Raw genomic sequence first — 21,845 nt, 5'->3', positions numbered from 1 at the left:
ACCAATTCTCCAAATACACCCACTGCTAAACAGAAACACTAACAGATTGTGCATAGAGGCATGGTCTTTTTTAGATTGTATGGATTCTCAACTTGGGCATTCCCTTTGAAATATAACCTTTTCTTTGAAAGGAGAACACGGTTTTCCTTAATTCAATTCAGAAAGGCTGTTTACAAAAAGTTAAATGAATGTTTGTGACTATAATTACCTTTCCTCTTAACAGGAAGAATACTACTTTTACCAAAGTAAAAGTAGTCATGCTCCAGTGTCGAAATGTGTGTTTCAAGTTACAGTAACGTGAAATATGTTAATTAAGGAGACAATTAGCATCAAAAGTAAAGCAGTCATAATGCAGAATGGTAAATTTCAGAATTTATGTAGCCTATATTATATTACTGAATTATAATGACATGGCATTAATATGTACATCCCTTTAAAGTTGGTACTGGTGGGGCTGATTTTGATCATATACTGCTTGGAAATATACATTTAAGTCCTATCATATCTTATTCCATTGGGCAAAAAAAAAAGGACAGAATATGAATGCCCCCCCCTTTTCAACTTTTGTCACTCAATAGGTATGTTTCACAGAAGACTGCAGCATATGCTTTTTCCAGGGATGATCTGGGAAAAAAAAGTGAGAGAGTGAAATGTTCTGCCCCCGCCACAAGGTGGACTCCTAGTCACTGTCATGAACCAGTGATGTACGTAACGCATTAAGGTCAAGAGTACTGCAGCTTCTGTGTGGTGAGCAATTACCGCACATCATTCAGGACAAGTCTTCTGTTTCTTTCCCATGGCTCACACTAAAATGTATTCTATACACTCACATACATATGAAAGACATTCTACTGTGGTCACATTTTGGTTGACATGCTATTCATTCATGAAGTGCTCTTGTCGATGTCTATCCCAGCTCTGCCAATTCTGACACTAATTAGAAGTGTAATTAGAAGCTATATTTTCTCAGTCTGTGTGTCATCCTAACCTTAACAGAATACATAAGACTGTGAGTCTTTTTTATTATTATCTTGGAGCCTTTGTGTCGTTCTGTAAGCAGACAACAACGCTAGTTCTCTGCAATAGTTCTTTTGATAACACCCTTTTTTGATCAAAGGATTTTGACATTTATCAACACAGTTTTATGTATTCCAATACTGTTTAATCAGCACTGTCTTGTCATACATTCGTTTGTTAACTACAGTCATTCGTTACTTTAAGTACCAGTTTATTGCAAAGAGTTGACATCATGCAGGGCAATGGGGTTATGTGACCTGCACTCACACTACTGTACTTATCATTTTTCAGGGCTAAGGGTTGGTCAGATGGCATGTGACTGAATTGCACCTTAGAGCACACGACACAAGGCCAGGAATAACCCCACCCTTGGAGTCACACACACGCATCAAAACTCTGTGAGTGGAGGGGAGGGGGATATCCATCCCAGGATTTCCTCAACGCAGGGGAAATTTTAAATTCACATGCAAAATAAAAAAATAGAGCTAGACAGCATTGTGTGTGACTGTTGCAGGCAAACGGGGAGAGCAAAACAGTAGCAGTGACAAGACGTTTGACTTATGAAACATCCCTAGGGCAGTAGCACGGCATGCACGTATCATATTCTGCCTTTCAACTCTCAATCATTTTTGGGCGCTTGACTTTTTTTCTCCCAGGGGCTTGTTGACTGTGTGGATTGGACAGGTGGCATAGCACGGAGAAGAGCTGGCCATTTACCATCCAATAAAAATAGCTGTGGTCTCCATGATGTCACCGGTGAGTAAATCATAGCTCCCGACTGCGGAGGGAGAAATGAAATTAAAGAGAAATAAGAGAGGATCTGTATTTTTCTCAACTGTTTCACGCTTCTCCGTGCCCATGTCTGCATTCCTCTTTTATTGGTTGAACTCGTTTCCCATTGCTTTTCACCATCTAGCTTTCACTCAGGCCCTGTATCAGGTGTCCTTCTCTGCAGGTGCTCCCACCAATTTTGTTGTGTTTGCATTTTCCAGAGGTATGTAAATCTATATGACCTGGACGATGTAAAATATCAGACGACAAACAATTCCCCGCACCAGCCACCAATAACACTGCTATCTTCAGCCAGTCACACTGGCTACAGTTGCCAGTGAGGGTGTACAAACTAAAGCCGGAGTCTGATCTCACTCCCATACCTGGCATTCTGCAGCCACAACACCATGCTGCCGATGTGGAACCCGATCACTCATAAATCTTCCCTGTTTGACCATGTGACATGCCAAATTTGTGATTCTGCCCTCTATCCACCCTCCGCACCTCATTCCCCCCATCCGCTGCCATCCATAGTGCCCTTCTAACTGCAGCCCTCTCTGGCACACTGGAGCGGGAATGTCAGGCAGGAAGGTGACAATCCCATACGCCCAGATTGGTGTTTCTGTGTGCACCATTCGCATGCTCTTATGTGTTCCTTTGGCTTTATATCTATGTGCTTGTATTTGAGTGTGTGAATTTGTGATTGTGTGTGCATAACTCTAGTGACCCAGCGGCAGTTTGGTAGCAGGGTACTCTCGGTAACAGGATGTTAGGAATGTAGCACTTGTCAGCCTCTCCAAGGATGCTGTTAGTTCACATTCTGTCCGTTTCAGAGGGTTAGCCTTCAATAAACGGCGCGCATGTACCTGTGCAGAAGCTGTCTGTGAGTGTAAGATGTTAAGTGTGCGCAGGTAACTTCCTAATATTAATGAAATTTGATGTTCAGCAGCTCCATTTTGTCAGGCATATGCCCAGACAACTTGAATCACCTAAAGGCGCCACACAGGAACCATAACCAGTAGTAGCAGGTTCAAACCAGTGTTTTTTCATAAAACAATTAATTACTGACCACACATATTTCACAAGTTTAGTTTAGATTTAAGAATGTCCTCTAAGCCGCTATAGTCCTGTTAATATCAGTACGGCATGAAAATCAACTTGCAGCACATTAAACTTTCTTTTGGAAAGTGGAAGGAGATATAAGATTTGAGAGTCTAACAGCATTAGAATGGGAGGCCAATCAATCAACATGGATGTCATAAAACAATCAATGACGGTGGGTTGAAATTTACATAGTGCAAAATCAGAACACACACCAAACTCAATAATTTTGATATGATGTTACAATATTTTGCATGCAATTTTGTATTTTCCTGATAAAACATTTGAGAAAGGGGAAAAAATGCTGCATTAACTAAGATGTGATGTAGCATTTAAAACCATGAAATAAAACTTTTATGCTGTATTGCACAGTTTCAGGATGCAAAACTCTGGATGATAATTTCTATTACAATAAAATATATACAGTATACATTGATCAGCTGTACAATCAATGTTCACAGCAACGTAAAAACTATGAAGACAACAAATTGTTTCTTGTGCAGGTTTCGTGTCTCTACAAGGTGGTTTTCAAACTGTGCTGCCATTAACTGAAACCTATGACTTCCCATTAGGTGGTAAAAATGCAATAATAGATGTAAAAACTATCTGTGGATATTAGCTGGACAGTAACCCTAAAGTGTAAACTGTTTCAAATGAATAGGCTACAGCAAGTAGCAGTCTTTGTTCAGTTTTAACTGACTTCTAGACTTGAGTCTCGTGGTGATCTGGCTGGACAATAAGGGAGTTGTTTTAAGGAGAAAATAGCTGCACAGTTGCACATTCTATCACAGAGGATTTATCACCAACATTTGTGTTGAAGGATGAATGAGGCAGACCTGTCCATATGTGGCCCTTTGTGTGCGTGTGTGTGTGTGTGTGTGTGTGCGTTTCCAATGACACTTAGTGATGATTTTGGACAGCTGAGATGAGTTTGTGTGGAAGTGGAAAATGGGGCAGCTGTACATCTCTGTCTTGCGTGCATGCACACTCACACACACACCCACACACACACATACATTGTGGCATATAAACAACAGCGGAATCCTGAGGTCCGACCCCCTTGGGACCAAGCCAGACTGAGACCTTAATAAAGGCCTTGTTGTTTCAGGAGGTGGCTTATATGGTTTCGGGTTTATATCTCAACAAGCCCCGTGCACTTTACAGACCACCACGATAAGCATAGTGATCAAATTGACTTGATTTGTATTACAGATTATGTACAGATTACTCCTTGTCTGCATCTTACATCCTGTGCATTTACTTTGATTATCAACTAGCGGGTGAATACAAGTATGTGCGTGCGGTTATTTCTTTCATGTACTTGTGTATTTCTAGCATAGTGTATAAACTATTAATGGTGGTGTTGCAATGTGAATAGTGGTCTAAATAAAACCAGGTTGCCATTACTACCTCAACTGGCCCTGCAACATCTCAGCCAATGAGAGACTTTGTTTGGTCAGACCTCTTTTAAAGGGGGTGGGACCTAAATGTGCAGCAGGGTCACAAGGAGTGATGTAACCTGTGTTTATTTTCGGCATATACAAGTAAATGTAGACACACAGACACCTCCACGGACACACACTTGCGCGCACACACACACACACACACACACACACACACACACAAGCAACTGTAGGCTCTTGCACATACTGTTCTTTACATGCAAAAATCTTGTGCACAGTTCACTATCACTGACAAACACAAATGAAACACTGACTTAGTTTTCGACTTTAGGATCACTGACATGTTTCTGCAAGCTGGTTGTCTCACTTGCCTTCTTCCTAGTTTGGACACTTGATGACAAGTGTTGCGGTGTGCATGTGTGCATGCACACACACACACACACACACACACACACACACACACACACACACACACACACACACAGACACACACACACACACACACACACACACACACACACACTGGTGGCAGTAAGGACTGGCTGTTCCAGGGGACACTGTGATTATATAAAGAAAGGTGTGTGTGTCACTAAGGAAGACAAGTGGGAAGTAGAGACAGAGACAGAGAACTTTAGTCATGGCCATTAATACTTATAGTGCCCTCTCCTCTCTTCCTTTCCGTCAGCTGCAGCTGTTGATCACGCTCGTGTAACAGTGATCTTTCCAGCATTGCATCACTCTCCCTCCTTCACCCTGACTCCAATGCTACCCTGCAGTACCCTGCGTGTATATGGACCTAGTAGCACATATTGCACATCATGCAGCTGCAGCAATGAACCGAAGTAGGATTACTGCCCCAGTAATGTTAAGACTGATTTTTGAAATTTATTTTGAAAAGTGGATCCATACATTTTAATCTATTTATTAATTTGTTTTAGAAACCAACACACTGTTTATGCTTTTCCGGGGCTACATGCAGTATAGAACTGTACAATGTACAATGTATAGTTGTTTTAAACTGCCATTATATAAAGTCAGTTTATTGAAACAGTGATGCAAGACTACAACAGAAGTGAGCAGAACTAGCAGAAGTGAGAGCTAACGTGTTGCATGCCAGACACATCCTCTGCTATTTAAGAGCATGTTGGGTTCATTAGCATGCCAATAACCAGCAACTAGTTATTCATACTATGTGTGATGAGTGCATAGCGAGACGTCGGTCATGTTCTCCCATTTAGAGAACGCAGCGCAGGGACGATGTAACTTCCCGAGGAGCTTGTCCACTAGCATACATCAGAGACATTCCACCTCATCTGACACTCGTCCACGGAATTCTGCAAATTTTCCACACTATTCTCCCAGGCATTCTGAAGTGCCTGTCAAAAAGACTGGCATGCCCAAACACCAGGCACCTCCAAATCCCCAAAAGAAGGGAAATTAGACTGCACTTTAAGGAGAGTGTGTCTAACTTGTTGTTTCTCAGGTTTAAATTTTTTTCAAGGATGCTTTTTGTACACGGATGCATGATGAATTCTGCGCTCCTGTGGTGTTTGTTGTTGTCGTTGGGTTTGTTTGTGTGTGTGTGTGTGTGAAAATATCTTTTTGTTTGCACTGCTCACAGGTGATAATTTGTCATAGATTTGTGCAGAGTCCCTTTTCCCCTCCCTGCTGGTATGACCAGTGTATGCAACCTATAGTTGACACCTACGTGTCATTATGGGAACACACTAAATACTTTAGATGACTTGAAGGTTTACTTGGCAACCGATGGCTGTTTTAAGACCATGGATACACTTTCAGCTTGGACTGAGCACAAGGCTTTTCAAGTATCCACAGGACATGGAAAGAAATAAAAAAACGTCACCGAGTCACATGTATCATGTGCTCATTGTGTGTGGTTCGTTACAAAGCCCAATGACTTCATTCAAATCTATTTTTGTAAAGGCATGACATTCTACTTAACCCTTATTTTACACCAGGATTAAGATTTTGTGGAGCCATAATTACTCACAGGTTGTCCCCAGCTTTTCAGTAGGACACTTTTGCCTCTTTTATATTAGATTTTTAATTGTTGTAACAGCAAACGCACCATGTCAATAAAGAAACAAAAACACTGCTGTTTATTCTAGATGTCATAGGTAATAATAATTAGTAATCTGTAGATGTGATTTGTGTAGGCCTATAGTGGTGGTAGTGGGAGTGTTGGGGAGGGGGGGGGGGGGGGTGTCTGGTTAAGGTGGGAGGGGTTGACACAGAGATGTACAGGACAGGACACCCTCATGCTTGCTCTTTAAACCTCACCACATTTTGCTGCCGCAGCTGCTGCTGTGGCGAGTCTGGCACGGGCTTCCACACTGAGCCAAGAAACGAAACAAAAAAACGGAATAACGGAATGTTCCCGCGTTCTCCCTCAGAGAGGTCGGTTTCCACAGAACACTGAAGACGCCGCTCATTTACCATGAGCTGCTTGGATGTTATGTACCCAGCCTATGGACATTACGCACCGTACGCACCGACTGCTCCTGCTTTTATCAACAGATTACAGGTAGGAAGTGAGCCAATGTGACCGGGGCAATTCCTCTGGTTTTCAGTGGTAGCGGGAGATGGAGGGGGTCGTTGAGGTGAAAAACTTGGGATATTTAATATCATATATATATTGGGATTAACTTAATGCAGCATGTGCGTAAAAGCAAAAAAACAAAACAACAAATCTAAGAAGAAAAAAACCGATGGGAAATGAGTTAAGTGTGTTACATGTTGGCGATGTAACTTTTCATTTGATCAATTACGGATAACGGTTTTTGCAGTGGCGCTTCTCGTGTGTCACACAACTCTTATCTTGACGCACACACAAGCGCGCGCGCGCGTGCCAGTGATGCCACACACAGAGAAAAACATGAAGTCAAAATGTCGCAGAGACAGTCCCACAACTGTCTTCGTCAACACCTGTCTTAACCCTGTCCCTGCCTATCCTCTGCCCCCCCCCCCAACACACACAGACTCCCGCAGGTCTGACCAGCACTCCTCCTCACTGCCGGGATTTTATGGACACTCCCAGGGGTCCCGAGGGGATGTCTGGGGGCCCAGGCAACAGGGGATCAACTTCCTCCTCATCTTCGTCCAGCTCTTCCTCTTCCTCCTATACGCCGGCGACTTCGAGGCCAGAGGAGGTGACCAAGGAGAAGCAGGAGGCCCCCGAGGCAGAGTACCTGACTTCTCGCTGTGTCCTCTTCACCTACTACCAGGGAGACATCAGCAGTGTGGTGGATGAACACTTCTCCAGGGCCCTTAGCTCCTACATGGATGGAGAGGGCAAACGGAGGGGGCCAGACCAGCAGGCCACAGGTATGCCCCATTGCCCCATATGTAAATACTCATTTGCAAATATAGGTGCACACCCGTCCTTAACACAAACTTCTATCCATCTTGGACATCAAAATACATTGTCATGCTACAATCTAACTTCAGTATAGTGTCCATAAGCAAAACAGATTTGGGCTGACTTGACTCTATGAAGTGATCTCACGATGAACACAAATGTTAACAAATCTTTTGACCAGTATATGAACATAAAGAAATAAACCATCAGTGTTGGCCTATTTTACAAAAATGTAAATTAAAAAAAAAAAATATCAGGTTTCCCTATTTTTTTCCCTATTGATTTATGGGAGGGTGCTGCTGTTGTCTGTGTGGCGTCTTGCGCTTGCTTTTTGAGGCCACACTGGGTGAGCTGACAGGATCGAAGAGCACAGCAGAGTGTCAGACAGGTGATGTGATCAGGTGACAGGACAGAAGGGCTGCTTGTTGGAGCTGTTGTCCACTGGAGAGGTCAGGGCACCGGGGTCGGAGGTCATGGAAGACAGACGCTCCGGGCAATCAAAAGGGACTTAAAAAGGGGGTAAAGATTCAGAGAAAAACTCAAGAGAGTACAAACGGCTGGATTGTTTTTATAAAATGTCTTATTTGCAAAAACCATACGCAGATTCCACAATATCTGAAAAGCTTCAACTTATGCTTGAAATGAGCAACCGTATCTGATGTTCAACATATTATTTTGATTGAACCAAAATGCAAAGAAAAGGATTTTGTCATTTGCAAATCTTCTGAAGGCGCGGCGAGGCAAGTTTATTTGTATAGCTCATTTCAACTACAATGGGAATTTAAAGTACTTTACGTAAAACATTATTGGGAAGAAAATAACTCTGAGGAAAACAATCTTCTGAAGGGACACACTGCAGATGCCCCTTGGATATCCATGTATGGCCTATAGCCTCTGCTCTCTCCCTGTCTCTGCTGTCCCTGTTAGTCTCTTTCCTAGTTCAGTTGGACGTCTTCATTTCGGCACTAACACACACCTTCTGCCTCACAACAGATGCTATGTTTATACATGGCCGTAAGCGCATAGCCTCGCCGGCGTATCCCCTTCAAACATCTCCGCGGTTGCCATTCTGACTCTCCCTCCAGCTCTTGCCCCACAATGGTTATTCAGTCACTCGCCTGCCTGCCGGACATATATGCTGTGGTCCGTGTGATAGGGGCAGAGGGAAACACTAGCTCTCAGTGTGCCGCATGGTGTCCCTCTTCAGACGGAATACCTAAATATAAAAGTGTACCTCTAAAAACATATAATGGCTCCCTGACATTCTGTCAAGGGCGAGGGGAGGGGGCCAGAGAAAACAACAGGTGGGGGTGCAGGAGGCAGAAGAGAGACGGGTGGCGGGTGGTAGCACAGGGCCAGGGTTGCGTGTCTCAGTGTGTGTGTGTGTGTGTGTGTGTGTGTGTGTGTGTGTGTGCGCGTGCGCGCGCATGTTGTGAGACTTTCAGAGGTACTGGGCTGACATGAGTGAGAGATGTCACGACAGCAAGTGATTTAAGGCCCTGTGAGCTTTGGGCTGCCTCCAGGTCAGAGCGTCTGCCTTATATAGAACCCTCTAGGATACAGAGGCGCCTCTCTTTCTACCTTCCTCTCTGTCACTCTCTTTCTCTCTCCGTCTATCCGTCTCTCTCTCCGTCTGCTAGGACGTTGTTGTGTTTATTTCTGTGTCTTGGTGGGGCTAGGGCTGTGTGACATTATGATCCAATGGGGAAGATATCTGGGCCAGAGGGTGTACTAGTCATGTGAGTGACGGGTTGCTCGTCATCTTGCACAGCTCCAGCAGCAGCAGCCTTTCAATTTTTTTTTCTATATAAATTAAGCGCTTTACTGCACTCAGTTAATGTCTTGGCCTAAATTGAATCGTTGTTTGCCCCGCCTCTCCCTCCCGCATTAGATACCCCTTCACCTAGCAGCCGACGAAGCTTCCCCCCATCCTTCTGGGACAGTAACTACACCTCGCCTCAAAGCCGCTCCCACTGTGAGACGGGGGCACCCACCTATTCCATGGACCCATACGCATCAGGGCTACACCCGGGCCTGCCTCATCCGCACGCTCATCCTCACCCACACGCTCATCCTCACTCCCATCCCCACCCTCCAGAGAGCTGGGCATACCCCCAAGCCCAGGCCTACGGGCCACCGAGGCCTCTCCACGAACTTTATTCACCCTCAGCTCTGGAGCCTCACTACGGACCCCTGCTGATGCCCACGGTGAGGCCACCTCATCTCTCTGCCTTGCCAGGTCACTATGAAGTGAGCAAGCTGGAACCCACCGCCTCCTGGCCCGGCCTGCTTCCCCCAGGAGACGTCAGCCAGACGCTGGCACTCAACATGGATGCAGGTACTTTCACTCAACCATGTCAAGCTTTTCGTGTACAGTCTCCGCAGGTCAAGTGTTGCTTTATTTACAGGATATGAGCTGTGTTTTCATGAGACCAGAAACAAAAATCTGAAAATGCAAAAAGAGCCACTCATTTTCAGTGGTCAGATCATTTATGGATCAGAAAATACAGAAATGTTCCCGTTGTGGGACGTATAAGAGAAAAAAAGGACTGTATATTTTCTCTACTGTACTTGAATGTGTTGAATATAATAAGAGCAGGCTTGAAATTCTGCAGTGTACAGATTTGGCTTTTTCCCCCACTTTTAATTGCTCGAACACTTTACCCCGAGCACAGACTTGTTTTTATTTTATTTAATCACACCACTCATAACATGCAACAACCATTCACTCACACACACACACACACACACACACACACACAAACACACACGGCTGCATACGTATCTGCATTATCTGTCAACCCTTGTGATACCCCTCTTTATTGGAAACACGTGCACGGATGCATACACTTGTGATACTGAATAGGCCCTGCCGCAGACAACTCCCACGCGTGCAGACACAAACTCACATACAGACACATGCACACAATACATCATAATCACCTCAGAAGCCTCCCCCCCCCCCCCCTCTAAATCAGGATGTTTGGCAAAAGTAGACTCCATGACAACCTGTGTTCTGTTGTTCGCCGTAGTCCGCCTCATTGTTTCGTTGTTCTTTTTTTCTCAGGCCTCCAGCAGCACAAGAAAGGCAAGGAGCTGTACTGGTTCTAACGAGCCCTTCAGTCACATTGACCAGCCATTACCAGATCCAATTAGTCCCTGGACCTGGTCCGCTATTGAAGCAGCGTGTCCCTTTATCCCCCCCCCCACACACACTCTCACACACACACACACACACACACACACACACTGCATCCCCATCCATCCACCCCCTTTTTTCTCTGCTCCTGGCCTCCCCTGCCAGTATACAGCCTTGCTCCAGGTCGACGTGTGTGCACCATGGAGATAAAGCAGAGAGAGGGAGAGGGAGAAAGAGGTAGAGAGACTGAGGGTGTCGCTGTCCATAATCTGTGCCGTTGCTTTCTCTCCTCCGCTCCCTCTCCTGCCGCCGCAGCACAGACCTTGGCAAGGTGTGAGCCACAGTGACCTGTTTGGACTGAGAAAGACAGGATCACAACAGACTTTTGCAGAGGACAGGGGGAAATGGGGATGAATGGAGGAACAGGGGGATAAATAGCAGGAAGCAGGGATTCCCTCCAACGTCCCTGGTTATCTCCGTCTCATGCTCTTTGTTGGTACGGTGGCTGTCATCATCCACTTATCTCGCATTTGACAAATGCAACATGCAGCGATAAACAGGAGCAGCATTTCATGGCAGTTTTTACTTTGTGACTGTCATCATGATGCCTTTTTGGGGGTTATTATTATATTTTTGCTTTTGAAATAAAGTAGTTCTATTTATTGGTGTTCATGTGCATTTCTAAAGTGTTTGTTTTGGCCAGTGATCGGAAATTACTGTGGTTCAGTTTAATGTGTGTTCCTGAAGACAGAGGTGATGGTGGTGACCGTACCCTGTGTCTTTGATGGAGTCTCTCATCTGTCTCTGACGGAACCGTTTGTGGAGAACAAAGATCATTTCTCAAAAACATATCAAAAAAATTGGTTCAGTTTAACGAGTTTGCACTGAACACCTCACAGATTGTGCTCTTTCAATTTGATGATGTTGTTCCATTTCAGCCCTTTATTTCTCTGTCTTTCTTAGATGTTTTGAATGTGGAATTTTTAAATATTTTCTGGGATTTTGTTTTTGTGTGTCATTTCTCATTTTTTTGTGTCGAAGAGAATTGTGATGTCAATAAATATTTTTATGGAAGGTTGTCACATCTCCTGACTTTGTTCTCTGCATGACATAATAAGTAATAGCTCCAGAGCTTCTGCTGATTGTACATGTAGCTGGGCAGACAGAGGATGAATTAGCTTTAGGAACTCTACGTCTGCATTAGGCAGAACGTACTTCGCAGTCCATGCAGGTTTGATTGAGGCTTTTGGATCCGTTTCTGATTCTACTCTCACATTCGCAGAATGTGCTGATATTTTAGTACCAGTGTGAATCCTAGAGGCAGCCAGATGTGATCAAGGATACTCTGCGTGACTGCTCTTATTCAAAAGGCCTTCCATTTGAATTCCTGTTTGCATTCACACTTTGTCACCTATAAAGTGGGAACGTGTGGTGAATGCCAGCAATGTGCAACCAGAGAAGAAGCAAGTCATCCCAGCTATGCACCAAATGTTGCTGTGTTATTGATCCGATAATCAGATTATGCGGGAAGGTATGCCACTCTGAGCCACTGTTACAGTTTAGTGGCCGTTATGTGTGACCCCCCACTAGGGAGCAGCCAACTATGTGATTGGCTCTAAGCTGAGGAAACATGAAGAGTAATGAAATTAGAAGAGTTTACCAGGGATAGCGTTCCTCTCATTTTCCCATGCCAAGCATCTTAGTGCCTTTTCACACCAATATTGTCACTGGCCCTGAGGGTTTCTTTTTCCCACTGGATCCTCTAGGATCACCTCCATAGTTAGTATGCACCCACAGCTAGTGTCAGATTATGTTACGTAGCTGTCAATAGGCCCTACATAGCAATTTATGTAGTAACCAGAATACTGTGACAGTTTTCCACAGGGTTGTTGAATCAGGAGCAACTGGACTTGGTTGTAGTTTCTTGAAGACGTTTCACCTCTCATCCAAGAGGCTTGTTCAGTTCTGAGGGGTGAAATGTCTCCAAGAAACTACAACCAAGTCCAGTTGCTCATGATTCAACACTTTGTGGATAACTTTGACCTGGATGAATGAGAATCTCCACAGACACTGTGACAGTTTGTGTGAAAACGTACACACATTTAGTCATTATGGATGCTGGATATTACAGTCACCTAATGGTGAATGATTCCGCTTGTTTAATTAATTAGAAGACGAAGCAATGAACCAATGAACTGAAATACAGCTTGAGCAGCGAAATGCTGCCCTCTCCAGGTGTGTTTGCAACACTGCAAAAGTCAGCTCAACAAAAAGGAGAAAAGCTTTTCCAATACTCCCCCATTCCACGATGACAGGTTTTAACAAACTCAACTTTCCCATTGACACTTGAATCTGTGAGACAAAATGTTTAAAATCAAATTAATTAACAAAATCTGACCAGTCTTATCACTCAGTACAGGTAAATGGACTGTATACACAAAACAGCTTTCTAGTTTTATCGACCACCCAAAGCACAGTTGCAGTTTTCAGAAATAATATGATAATGATACGGATTTATTAATCGTTAAATGTGTTGCTTTTCCACACAAACCAACATGCAAATAGCTTGTGTTTGCCTTAGTTATGCAACCTTTAGACTGAATAAGTCCAGTAAAGTGAGGTTTTGGAAATGTACATATGACTGCCTGGCAACTGGGGATTTCACACACACACACACACACACTCACGCAAAGACGATATGTAAAAATTATAATCACGAGTACAGTGTGCTTCATTTGGATCAAAAATACTTTTGGTAAACCCTCCCTGAGTTCCCCATACTGGGCCAGACGCCTCGTCAGTTCAGGGAAGTGAACATTATCATCATTATCAGTCTCCAACACCAACAAACATTTCCTTAGAACTGCTGATTCCATCAGCTGTTGTCCTGGGTTCAAGTCTCAACCTACAGTGTGACAAACAACAAGGTTGACCCACATTCGACCACAAAGACAGCAGGTCAAAAGTCACACGGTGCAGTGTGCTGATTCACATTTGGAAACATTTGTCCGATCACAACAAGGAGTCTAAACAGTTTTAGAAATATTGACTTAAATTCAGAAAATGAATGTGACCCAAAACTATTTTCTCTATTGATCATATCCAGTGTTGAAATCATAAACCGTTTATTGTTATGCTACCCTCTGATAATACTGCAAACTTTCTAAAAATCTTTTAACAAGATGGCAATCAACCTGTTCACTGATGGAATAAAGCAGTAAACAAAGGTGTGTTTTAACATGATTTCAGATGCATTGCTTAGTTGTGTTTTCTTTGACCTGAATTTCAAATTGTTAACATGTCACTAACAGAGCTGTAATCTGTCATGTGCAAGTGGAGAAGTAAATGACTTGCAACCAAAACATGTGGTACACTGTATGGAATTGGTAGAGGAAACCACATCATTTGTGTGTGCATGGTTAATAGATTTCTGTTTCGCCTTTGCAAAATTGTATAAGTTGTCAGTCACTACACATGTACACACTTGTACTTGTAAACCTGAGAGTGTACTCCATACATAATAATCCTTATTTGTAAAGCACCTTTAATAAACAACAGTCACAAAGTGCTCCAAATAGATTAACACATGTCTCAATTCAATACAGTTCCCTTTAAAGCGCCAAGTCGTTACATGCGTCATCTCAATGCACTTAACCTATTAAGGTCGCGACCTCACAATATTAAATAAACCCAACCGTTCCAACAATGACCAAGCACTTGTCAAAAAGTCCTGTTAAAATTCCCTTTTAACAGGAAGAAATCTAAAGCAGAACCGGACTCAGTTATGGGCCGGCCATTAATGCAATCTAACTGGTAATATATTAACTAGGGCCATTTTTTTTACTTTTGGTTTTTATAATTTACTGACAGTACATCTTTACTTTTACTTGAGTATGAATTAGAATGTAGGTGTTTTGTGTGTATTTTGTGCATTTTGGTGGTATTAGTACTAGCGCTCTTCGTGTCTTTGTGTTCTTATGCTTTTTACGAGCAAGTCGTGAAAAGTACATAACATTAAAAAATATATAGGAATATATAACATTTTCTGTTTCTATTGTTATGCAATGACAGGCAGACTATGTGTATTTTAGCTATAGGAAAGAACCCCAGTATACACAATACTGTACACTCTTTATCTGCTGGGGAGTAACAAACAGGCAGGTACATGTAAAGAGTTGTAAAGGAGTTAAATTGTGTCTTTAAACCTTTGTCCTTTTGGTCTGAGGTCATGACATAACATGAAAGCCTTGTGACAGTCAGACAGACGGAGATACAACAGTCAGACAACAGTTTCAATGCTCTGAGCTGCCATAGAAACACAAGTGTATCTTTCTTAGACAAATCCACACTCTTGGTGCCTCCATTTACAGGAATAAAACCATCTCATCTTTTTGACGTTGTATACAGGATGTACGTGTGGAAACAGAAAGGATGTTGTCAATAACAGTCAGTGGAAACAGTCATGAATCATGAATTCTATTACTGTATATCGAGATAGGGAAAAGCTCAATTTATCAGAAATGTGAACGTGGTTTTGTGTGTGTATGATGTGCATATTGATACTAATGACTGGCAGAGTTACAGTAATTTACAAATTAGAGGAGGAGCGATGGTAAGCACAAATTTAAATAACACTTGATCATTCCGGTTACACCCTCAAACACATGTCTGAGAAATGAAAAAACCTCTCCGTCTGCTTCGCACATATTTTTCAGTGTGGTATAATTTAGACTAAAACAGATAGGCGAAGGCACATACTGGCATTGTGTTATTGTTTCTGTGTGTATTGGTTTTGTTCTTCAAGAGGATTTCCCATCAGTATGTGACACAAAATCCCAACAGTGTTTTTTTGAGTTTTTTTTCACATGAAGGCATCACAGTTCCTTCTTCATGTGACTGTATAATACCGCAACAACAAACTGCTGAGATCACATATTTTTCTTGTTTCCTGGAAGAATGATATAACTTCACTCTTTTTTCCATTCTGACTTCACGAGCTGCTGACAATGTCACTTTTTAAAACTTTTCTCCTTGACTTTATGAGCTGCTGACAGCCACCTGACTGGACACACTGTCAGTCATAACCACAGACAACTATATAAGAACGGCTTTGTGGCACAACCCTGCATCACCTAGTTGTACCACAAACTTCTCTGCACAGAGCGACATAAGGGCAGGTAAGTACAAACATCCACACCCACACACACACACACACACACACACACACATCCTGTATTGCAGGTGGGCTGTTGCAAAGAAGAAAGAGAGAGTCAAGATAAGAAAGAGTTGGGAGGAGTGAAACCGACATTCATTCAAACCCCGGAAACATAGCTGATTATGTGGTAGTGTGCAAGTGTCAACCAATGTCAGAAGAGAAGTAGTTCAGTCTCAACCTGTGGCTTCATGCAAGTCACAAGGGATCCGCTTGCTTTTTTCTGCTCGTGTGTCTGTCAGGATGAAGCTTCTGTTGGTTGCTGCTGCCGTTCTGGCTGTGGCCAGCTGTGCCAGTGTCTCCCTGGAAGACCTGGAGTTCCATGCCTGGAAACTCAAGTTTGGTGAGGCCGTATAGACTCTTGTCAGACTTGTAACATTTTATGGTGGTCTTTTATCAAGTACAGTAGATGTTCAGCTGTCTGTAAAGATCCTGTCTATGTGCCTCACACACTTCTAAAAGTCCAGAGGGATTTTCAACATGCCTATATGTTTATGTGTTTCTGGCTTTAGTTAGCTAATAAAGGAATATCTCTGAAAAATTATTTTAACTGATTCATAATTTATCATGACCCTTTACCCCCGTTCTCTGTCACCTGTCACCGTTTCCCTCTCTGATTGGCAGACAGGTCCTACAACTCTCCATCAGAGGAGGCCCACCGCAGGGAAATCTGGCTCAACAATCGCAAACTGGTGCTGGTACACAACATCATGGCCGATGAGGGCATCAAAACTTACCGCCTTGGCATGAACTCCTTTGGCGACATGGTATGCACAACTAAAATGGACGGGTGGTAGTTTTCTGCCATCAATTTTCGCTTTTAACTTTCACCATTTGTTGAATTTGGTCATTCAATGCCGCCAGTGTGATTCGGCTCCAGTCACCTATAAAGACACAGAGAGTGACATGGACTTTGGGAGAAGACCCTGTTAGGTGACTGTCTGATTTTCGTCCCTCCGCACTAGGAAAACGAGGAGTACAGACGCCTGATTTCCCAGGGCTGCCTGGGCTCCTTCAACGCTTCTGCGCCGCGCAGTGGCTCTGCCTTCCTCCTCTTGCCACAAGCAGCTGATCTGCCGACCGCCGTTGACTGGAGGGACAAGGGATACGTCACTGACGTCAAGGATCAGAAGGAGTGTGGCTCCTGCTGGGCCTTCAGTACAGTATGTGAAAAAAACCAAACATACTTGTTGTTCCAACTAATGAAGATGTGTTTGCACAAATGTTTTCCTAGTCACAACTTCACTCATCCCTCTTCCAGACCGGCTCGCTGGAGGGTCAGAACTTCAGGAAGACAGGGAAGCTGGTGTCCCTGAGCGAGCAGCAGCTGGTGGATTGCTCTGGGGACTTTGGCAACATGGGCTGTGGTGGAGGCCTGATGGACAGCGCCTTCCAGTACATAAAAGCCAACGGAGGTATTGACACAGAGGACTCCTACCCTTATGAGGCCGAGGTAAACGGAAAACTTTGAATTGCAGGTTTCAATCCTCGTATGCCGCTGTTGCGTTCAGTCCAAAACATCTATTTTGTTATCATCACGCTAATAACACAGAGTTGGAGCAAGTTATGTATGTTTTGGGAAAACAACGTAATTTACATTGAGGCACAATACTGCCGTCCCGTGAAAACAACGTTTCGCACAACTGAACGCTGGCAGGCTTTCTGTGTCTTCATGACGTTTTGATATACACCCATGGTGTGTGTCCACGTGGTAAACCTTTTGGTGAAAAGTGAAAATATTTGTCTTCGAATTAGGACGGAAAGTGCCGTTACAACCCTGCCACCGTCGGCGCCAAATGTTCAGGCTACGTTGATATAAAACAAGGTGACGAGGACGCCCTGCAGGAGGCTGTGGCCAGCATAGGACCCGTGTCTGTGGCCATCGATGCCGCTCATGAGTCCTTCCAGTTCTATGAGTCAGGTGGATATAATAGCCTCATCAAACACAACAGAGATATATGAACCTATCCACGTGTCTGTCTAATCTGCGTGTATCTGTGTGTGTTTCCAGGAGTGTATAACGAGCCGGAATGCAGCAGCTCCGAGTTGGACCACGGTGTACTGGCGGTGGGCTACGGCACTGAAGACGGTCACGACTACTGGCTGGTCAAGAACAGGTAAATAGACAAATATCTTGGCTCTCATGCTTACAGTCGGTAAGCAGTGTTACAGCGGAGACAACGAGCTCATTTACAGTTCTTTTCCTGACTGCGTAAAGGAAAACAGTGACTCTTGAAGCCCTATCTCTGAAAGAGATACCACACGCATTTACACTGTCCATGCAGCTTAGATCAATAAAACATCTGATGCAACTGATGTGGATGACATCATATGGGCAAACCCAGAAAGACGATGAGCTCTAGTCTCATGTTCTTCAGTTCTGTTTATTTTCAGAGTAAATACAGATTTGTGGATATCTGTGTGTTGTGTGGTTAGGGTGTTATGATCTGATATGCTCTGTACACTGAAAAATGTACAATTATGTCAGTGTGTAGTCAATACTGTGCGAGCTCATGCAGTGATGGTTTGTTTGAGCTGAAACACAATTTTTAAAGGAGTTTTAAGAGTTTTGCAAGGACCATTTGCTTTTTTAAGAGTTGTTCTGTTTTTGTTCTGTTAGGTTTTGTCGTTAGTGTGTGGACTTTTGAAAAAGTAGCCTACCGTTTCAAAGATAGTGTCTAAGCACACAGAAAAAAAAACCCCTCCAAGACAACAGAGATGAAATGAATCTCAGCCAGGAATTTGTCAGCTTCTTAAATTCATCTCAATATAATAGTGCTGTTACAATCCTGCAAGTCAATATTACTTACTTCACTCCTATCAGAACACAGTTGTTTCCTCTACATGCTGTTGCAGCTTCTGTTGAGACAATGGTTCAGTTTTATATGTCTTAATATAGCTGGTTATGTGTGTTTCTGTAGCTGGGGTTTACAGTGGGGCGACAGGGGATTCATCAAGATGACCAGGAACAAACACAACCAGTGTGGCATTGCTACTGCATCCAGCTACCCGCTGGTCTGAGCAGGTGAGAACGAGCTCATGATCTTTCCTTCTCTCCCCTTTCTTTATCGTCCAACCAAGGAAAATGCTATTTATTTGTTTCAAGTCAAACTTGTGGGTGTGTTTTTATTGTGCATTAACAGGTTATTGTTTATGTTTATTGCATTTTCAGGTCCACGACTTTCATGGGCGACACATCAAATACTTTAATTTGTTATGGAACGTGATGTTCTATTGTTGTTGTTGGTCAGACTGAGAGTCTCTGTGCTTTCGTGCACTTGTAATAGAATAACTTCTTTTTTTTCCTGAATGACGATTGTAAATAATTGTAAAGAAATAAAATGTTTTACTTTCAGAGATAAAAAATAAATAAACCTTTATGTGCTTGTGACTTATTTGCTTTTATTGTCCATTTATATATCACTGTGGCTTTGCTGATATTCTGTGCCCTATAAATAGTGCAGTGTGTTTTTTTAGCCATTAAAGTTTGCTTCTATGACACAAAGGCGAGGCAGCAAAGGACTGCTAAACACAAAGCAATAAATATTAATATATTACTTGTTAGTACAAGTAATACAAAAAGATATGTTGCCTGGAGGTATATAGTCATAAATTTTCAACCCATTGGCTCAGCGTGCCTGAAAACACATTTCTAGGCCTCATAACCTCTCTTCAAATAATTACAGTTTTTAATTTGCCATGTGGATGCAATATACCTTATTCTATTTGTATGGGCATGTAGAAAACTGCAAGTGAACTGTACGTGTTATTACTTCTGTATGCTTTGTTGCTTTAGATCAATATGATGCAGATGCACTAATGAGAACTTATTGGCTAGAAACATATTATCACAGCATAGGTAATACTGGTTAAAATGTTTTGTTGTTTGGTTCAGGGATCGCAAGCAAAAGTTAGAGACAAAAGAAATCTGCCAAACCAGATAAAGCCTATATGCATATATGCAAAGCACAACAGGTAGCGGTACTTACTGTGCAGTAGCTGGGGCTTTTTCGCTGCAGTAGTATGCAAATGCATACGTTCAGCCGCAGCCTGGCAGTGTACCTGCACTGTAAATTCAGCAAAATGTTTGCCCTAAGTCAAGGCCTATGCGTTTAAGAAAGTAAAGTAAAATTATATTTCTATAGCACCTTTAAAACCTAGGTTACAAAGTGCTTATATTGTGCTCTTTGCAAAAATATATATAAAATGGTCTTTTAATGTTACAAATATACCTACATCAAGTTGGGGGAGAACGTTGCTTGCAAGACAAGCTGTGCATTTATAGATAAGATATTTCTGAAAAGTGACTTCATCCTCATGTCTAAAATCTTTATGTCATATCTGACTTTGATGCTTATACCGGTTTAGAGTGACACAAATGATTCACTGAAAAAACAAAACTGTGTTTATTTTTGTCAACTGATAATGATGGCTGATAGTGATGCTGTGTTGTGGCCTTTGGCATGCAGACCTCAGGCCAAAGATGAACGCAATGGACAGGGAGTTTCAGAGGTGGAAAATACATTTCGTGCTTTTTGTTCGACTGGGTGGCAATTTCCTCTTCCCGGACACAGTTTGACTTTCTTTAGCATTGTGCGGTTTGTAAAGGGTTGTCTCAGATTCATTTCCTCCCATGCAGGTACAGTAGGCATAAAGAGGTAAAACTGAAAGGAGATGTGGCTGGCAAATAGAACATGTGAAAAACAATTGCAGAGGCAGAGAGAGAGACTGAAATTACACACTAGTGGTTGAAACTCTTGTCTGATATGGTAAAAACCCATTATGGATTTTAGAGAAACATCTCAGTGATGTGTATTTTGACCTCTTTTACTGTCTTTTTTTGCTTTCAAGAACATCCCCTGATCACATCTGCTGAGGCTGACACTTATCGCTGATTAATTATTTTCCATATACAGTGTGAATATCACACTGCATAAAAGAACACATGAAAGAAACATATTTACAATATGAATCTGCAGTGTGGGAATACATATATAATTTGACCTTTTTAATCACTTTGCATTAGTTAGTATTTATTTTAGATAGTGTTAGCTCACTCAGTTTTAGTTCCGTTGCAGTTCAGTATGCTCTATTTTGCAGTCATTTCTATTATGTGGTCAACATAACAGGGCCCAGTGCAGTTTAGAAGTCCTGCTTTGCCATTCCTCATCTTTTGGAAAAACAAACCTTTTTTAAATCTAAAACCTGCTTTTTGTCTCCCTGCTTTCATATTGTTTCGTTAAAATATTATACGCCAATACAACCTTTTTTTTATAGGAACTTGTTTTTCTTTTCCTCCACAGCTCCTTCCATCGCTTGTAGTAGTGCTGCTCATGTGTTTCATATCCTTTATCACGCTTTTTAAGGACACCGACTGACTTCAACCCAAGTTGGTGCCGTAACATTGTTTCAAGAGTAACATATAGGCTACCACAGATATGCAGTACTCACAACAAAATGTGTGTAACGTAATCCCATAATGGAATCCAGGCTTCTTTCAACCTTAATTTGTAATGCTCAAGGCTTGTGCATGTAATCCAGCTAAACAGCAGTACTTAAGTCATTATTCCTACATCTCCAGTGAACCTTGAGGCAGTGGAAGGTTGCTTCACTCATCTGTAATCCCATATAGTCAGCTATGAATATGTAGAATGCTTATTTTCGTTCACTTGTCATGGGCTATTCAGCCTGTAACTGCATTTCATTTTACTGCACGTAAATAACATGGAAGAAGTTCAGCACGGAAATCCAGCTTTGTTTAGTCACAGAACACAGAGGCAGATGATGCCACATTCATGATCAGCCTTTTAAACACACACACAC

At 42.6% G+C, this 21,845-nt stretch overlaps 2 protein-coding genes across 2 annotated transcripts; both read left to right on the top strand.

Moving 5' to 3' along the window:
* Positions 1–6,600: 6,600 nt before the first annotated feature.
* vgll2b (vestigial-like family member 2b) lies at positions 6,601–11,879 on the top strand. The gene is made up of 4 exons (XM_035611240.2): positions 6,601–6,837; positions 7,292–7,637; positions 9,563–10,009; positions 10,739–11,879. Exons 1-4 carry the CDS (start codon positions 6,751–6,753, stop codon positions 10,780–10,782), a joined length of 924 nt encoding a protein of 307 aa, XP_035467133.1. The 5' UTR covers positions 6,601–6,750; the 3' UTR covers positions 10,783–11,879.
* Positions 11,880–15,831: 3,952 nt separating this feature from the next.
* Positions 15,832–19,413, top strand: ctsl.1 (cathepsin L.1). Its single transcript, XM_035611126.2, has 9 exons — positions 15,832–15,987; positions 16,265–16,365; positions 16,647–16,789; positions 16,988–17,185; positions 17,284–17,475; positions 17,778–17,943; positions 18,034–18,139; positions 18,944–19,047; positions 19,195–19,413. The coding sequence occupies exons 2-8, from the start codon at positions 16,266–16,268 to the stop codon at positions 19,041–19,043; spliced, it is 1,005 nt and encodes a 334-aa protein (XP_035467019.2). The 5' UTR covers positions 15,832–15,987; position 16,265; the 3' UTR covers positions 19,044–19,047; positions 19,195–19,413.
* The last annotated feature ends 2,432 nt before the right edge of the window (positions 19,414–21,845 follow it).

The sequence above is a fragment of the Scophthalmus maximus genome, chromosome 15 (assembly GCF_022379125.1).
Source record: "Scophthalmus maximus strain ysfricsl-2021 chromosome 15, ASM2237912v1, whole genome shotgun sequence".
In the NCBI taxonomy this organism is placed as follows: Eukaryota; Metazoa; Chordata; class Actinopteri; order Pleuronectiformes; family Scophthalmidae; genus Scophthalmus; species Scophthalmus maximus.
This window is presented reverse-complemented; position numbering and strand designations above follow the sequence as displayed.

Coding starts and splice junctions, on each gene's coding strand:
- vgll2b (XM_035611240.2), top strand. CDS start 6,751: ATGAGCTGCTTGGATGTTATGTACCCAGCCTATGGACATTACGCACCG. Junction 6,838..7,291: donor CTTTTATCAACAGATTACAG/GTAGGAAGTGAG, acceptor CAACACACACAG/ACTCCCGCAGGTCTGACCAG. Junction 7,638..9,562: donor GCCAGACCAGCAGGCCACAG/GTATGCCCCATT, acceptor CTCCCGCATTAG/ATACCCCTTCACCTAGCAGC.
- ctsl.1 (XM_035611126.2), top strand. CDS start 16,266: ATGAAGCTTCTGTTGGTTGCTGCTGCCGTTCTGGCTGTGGCCAGCTGT. Junction 17,476..17,777: donor CCTACCCTTATGAGGCCGAG/GTAAACGGAAAA, acceptor TCTTCGAATTAG/GACGGAAAGTGCCGTTACAA. Junction 18,140..18,943: donor TACTGGCTGGTCAAGAACAG/GTAAATAGACAA, acceptor GTGTTTCTGTAG/CTGGGGTTTACAGTGGGGCG.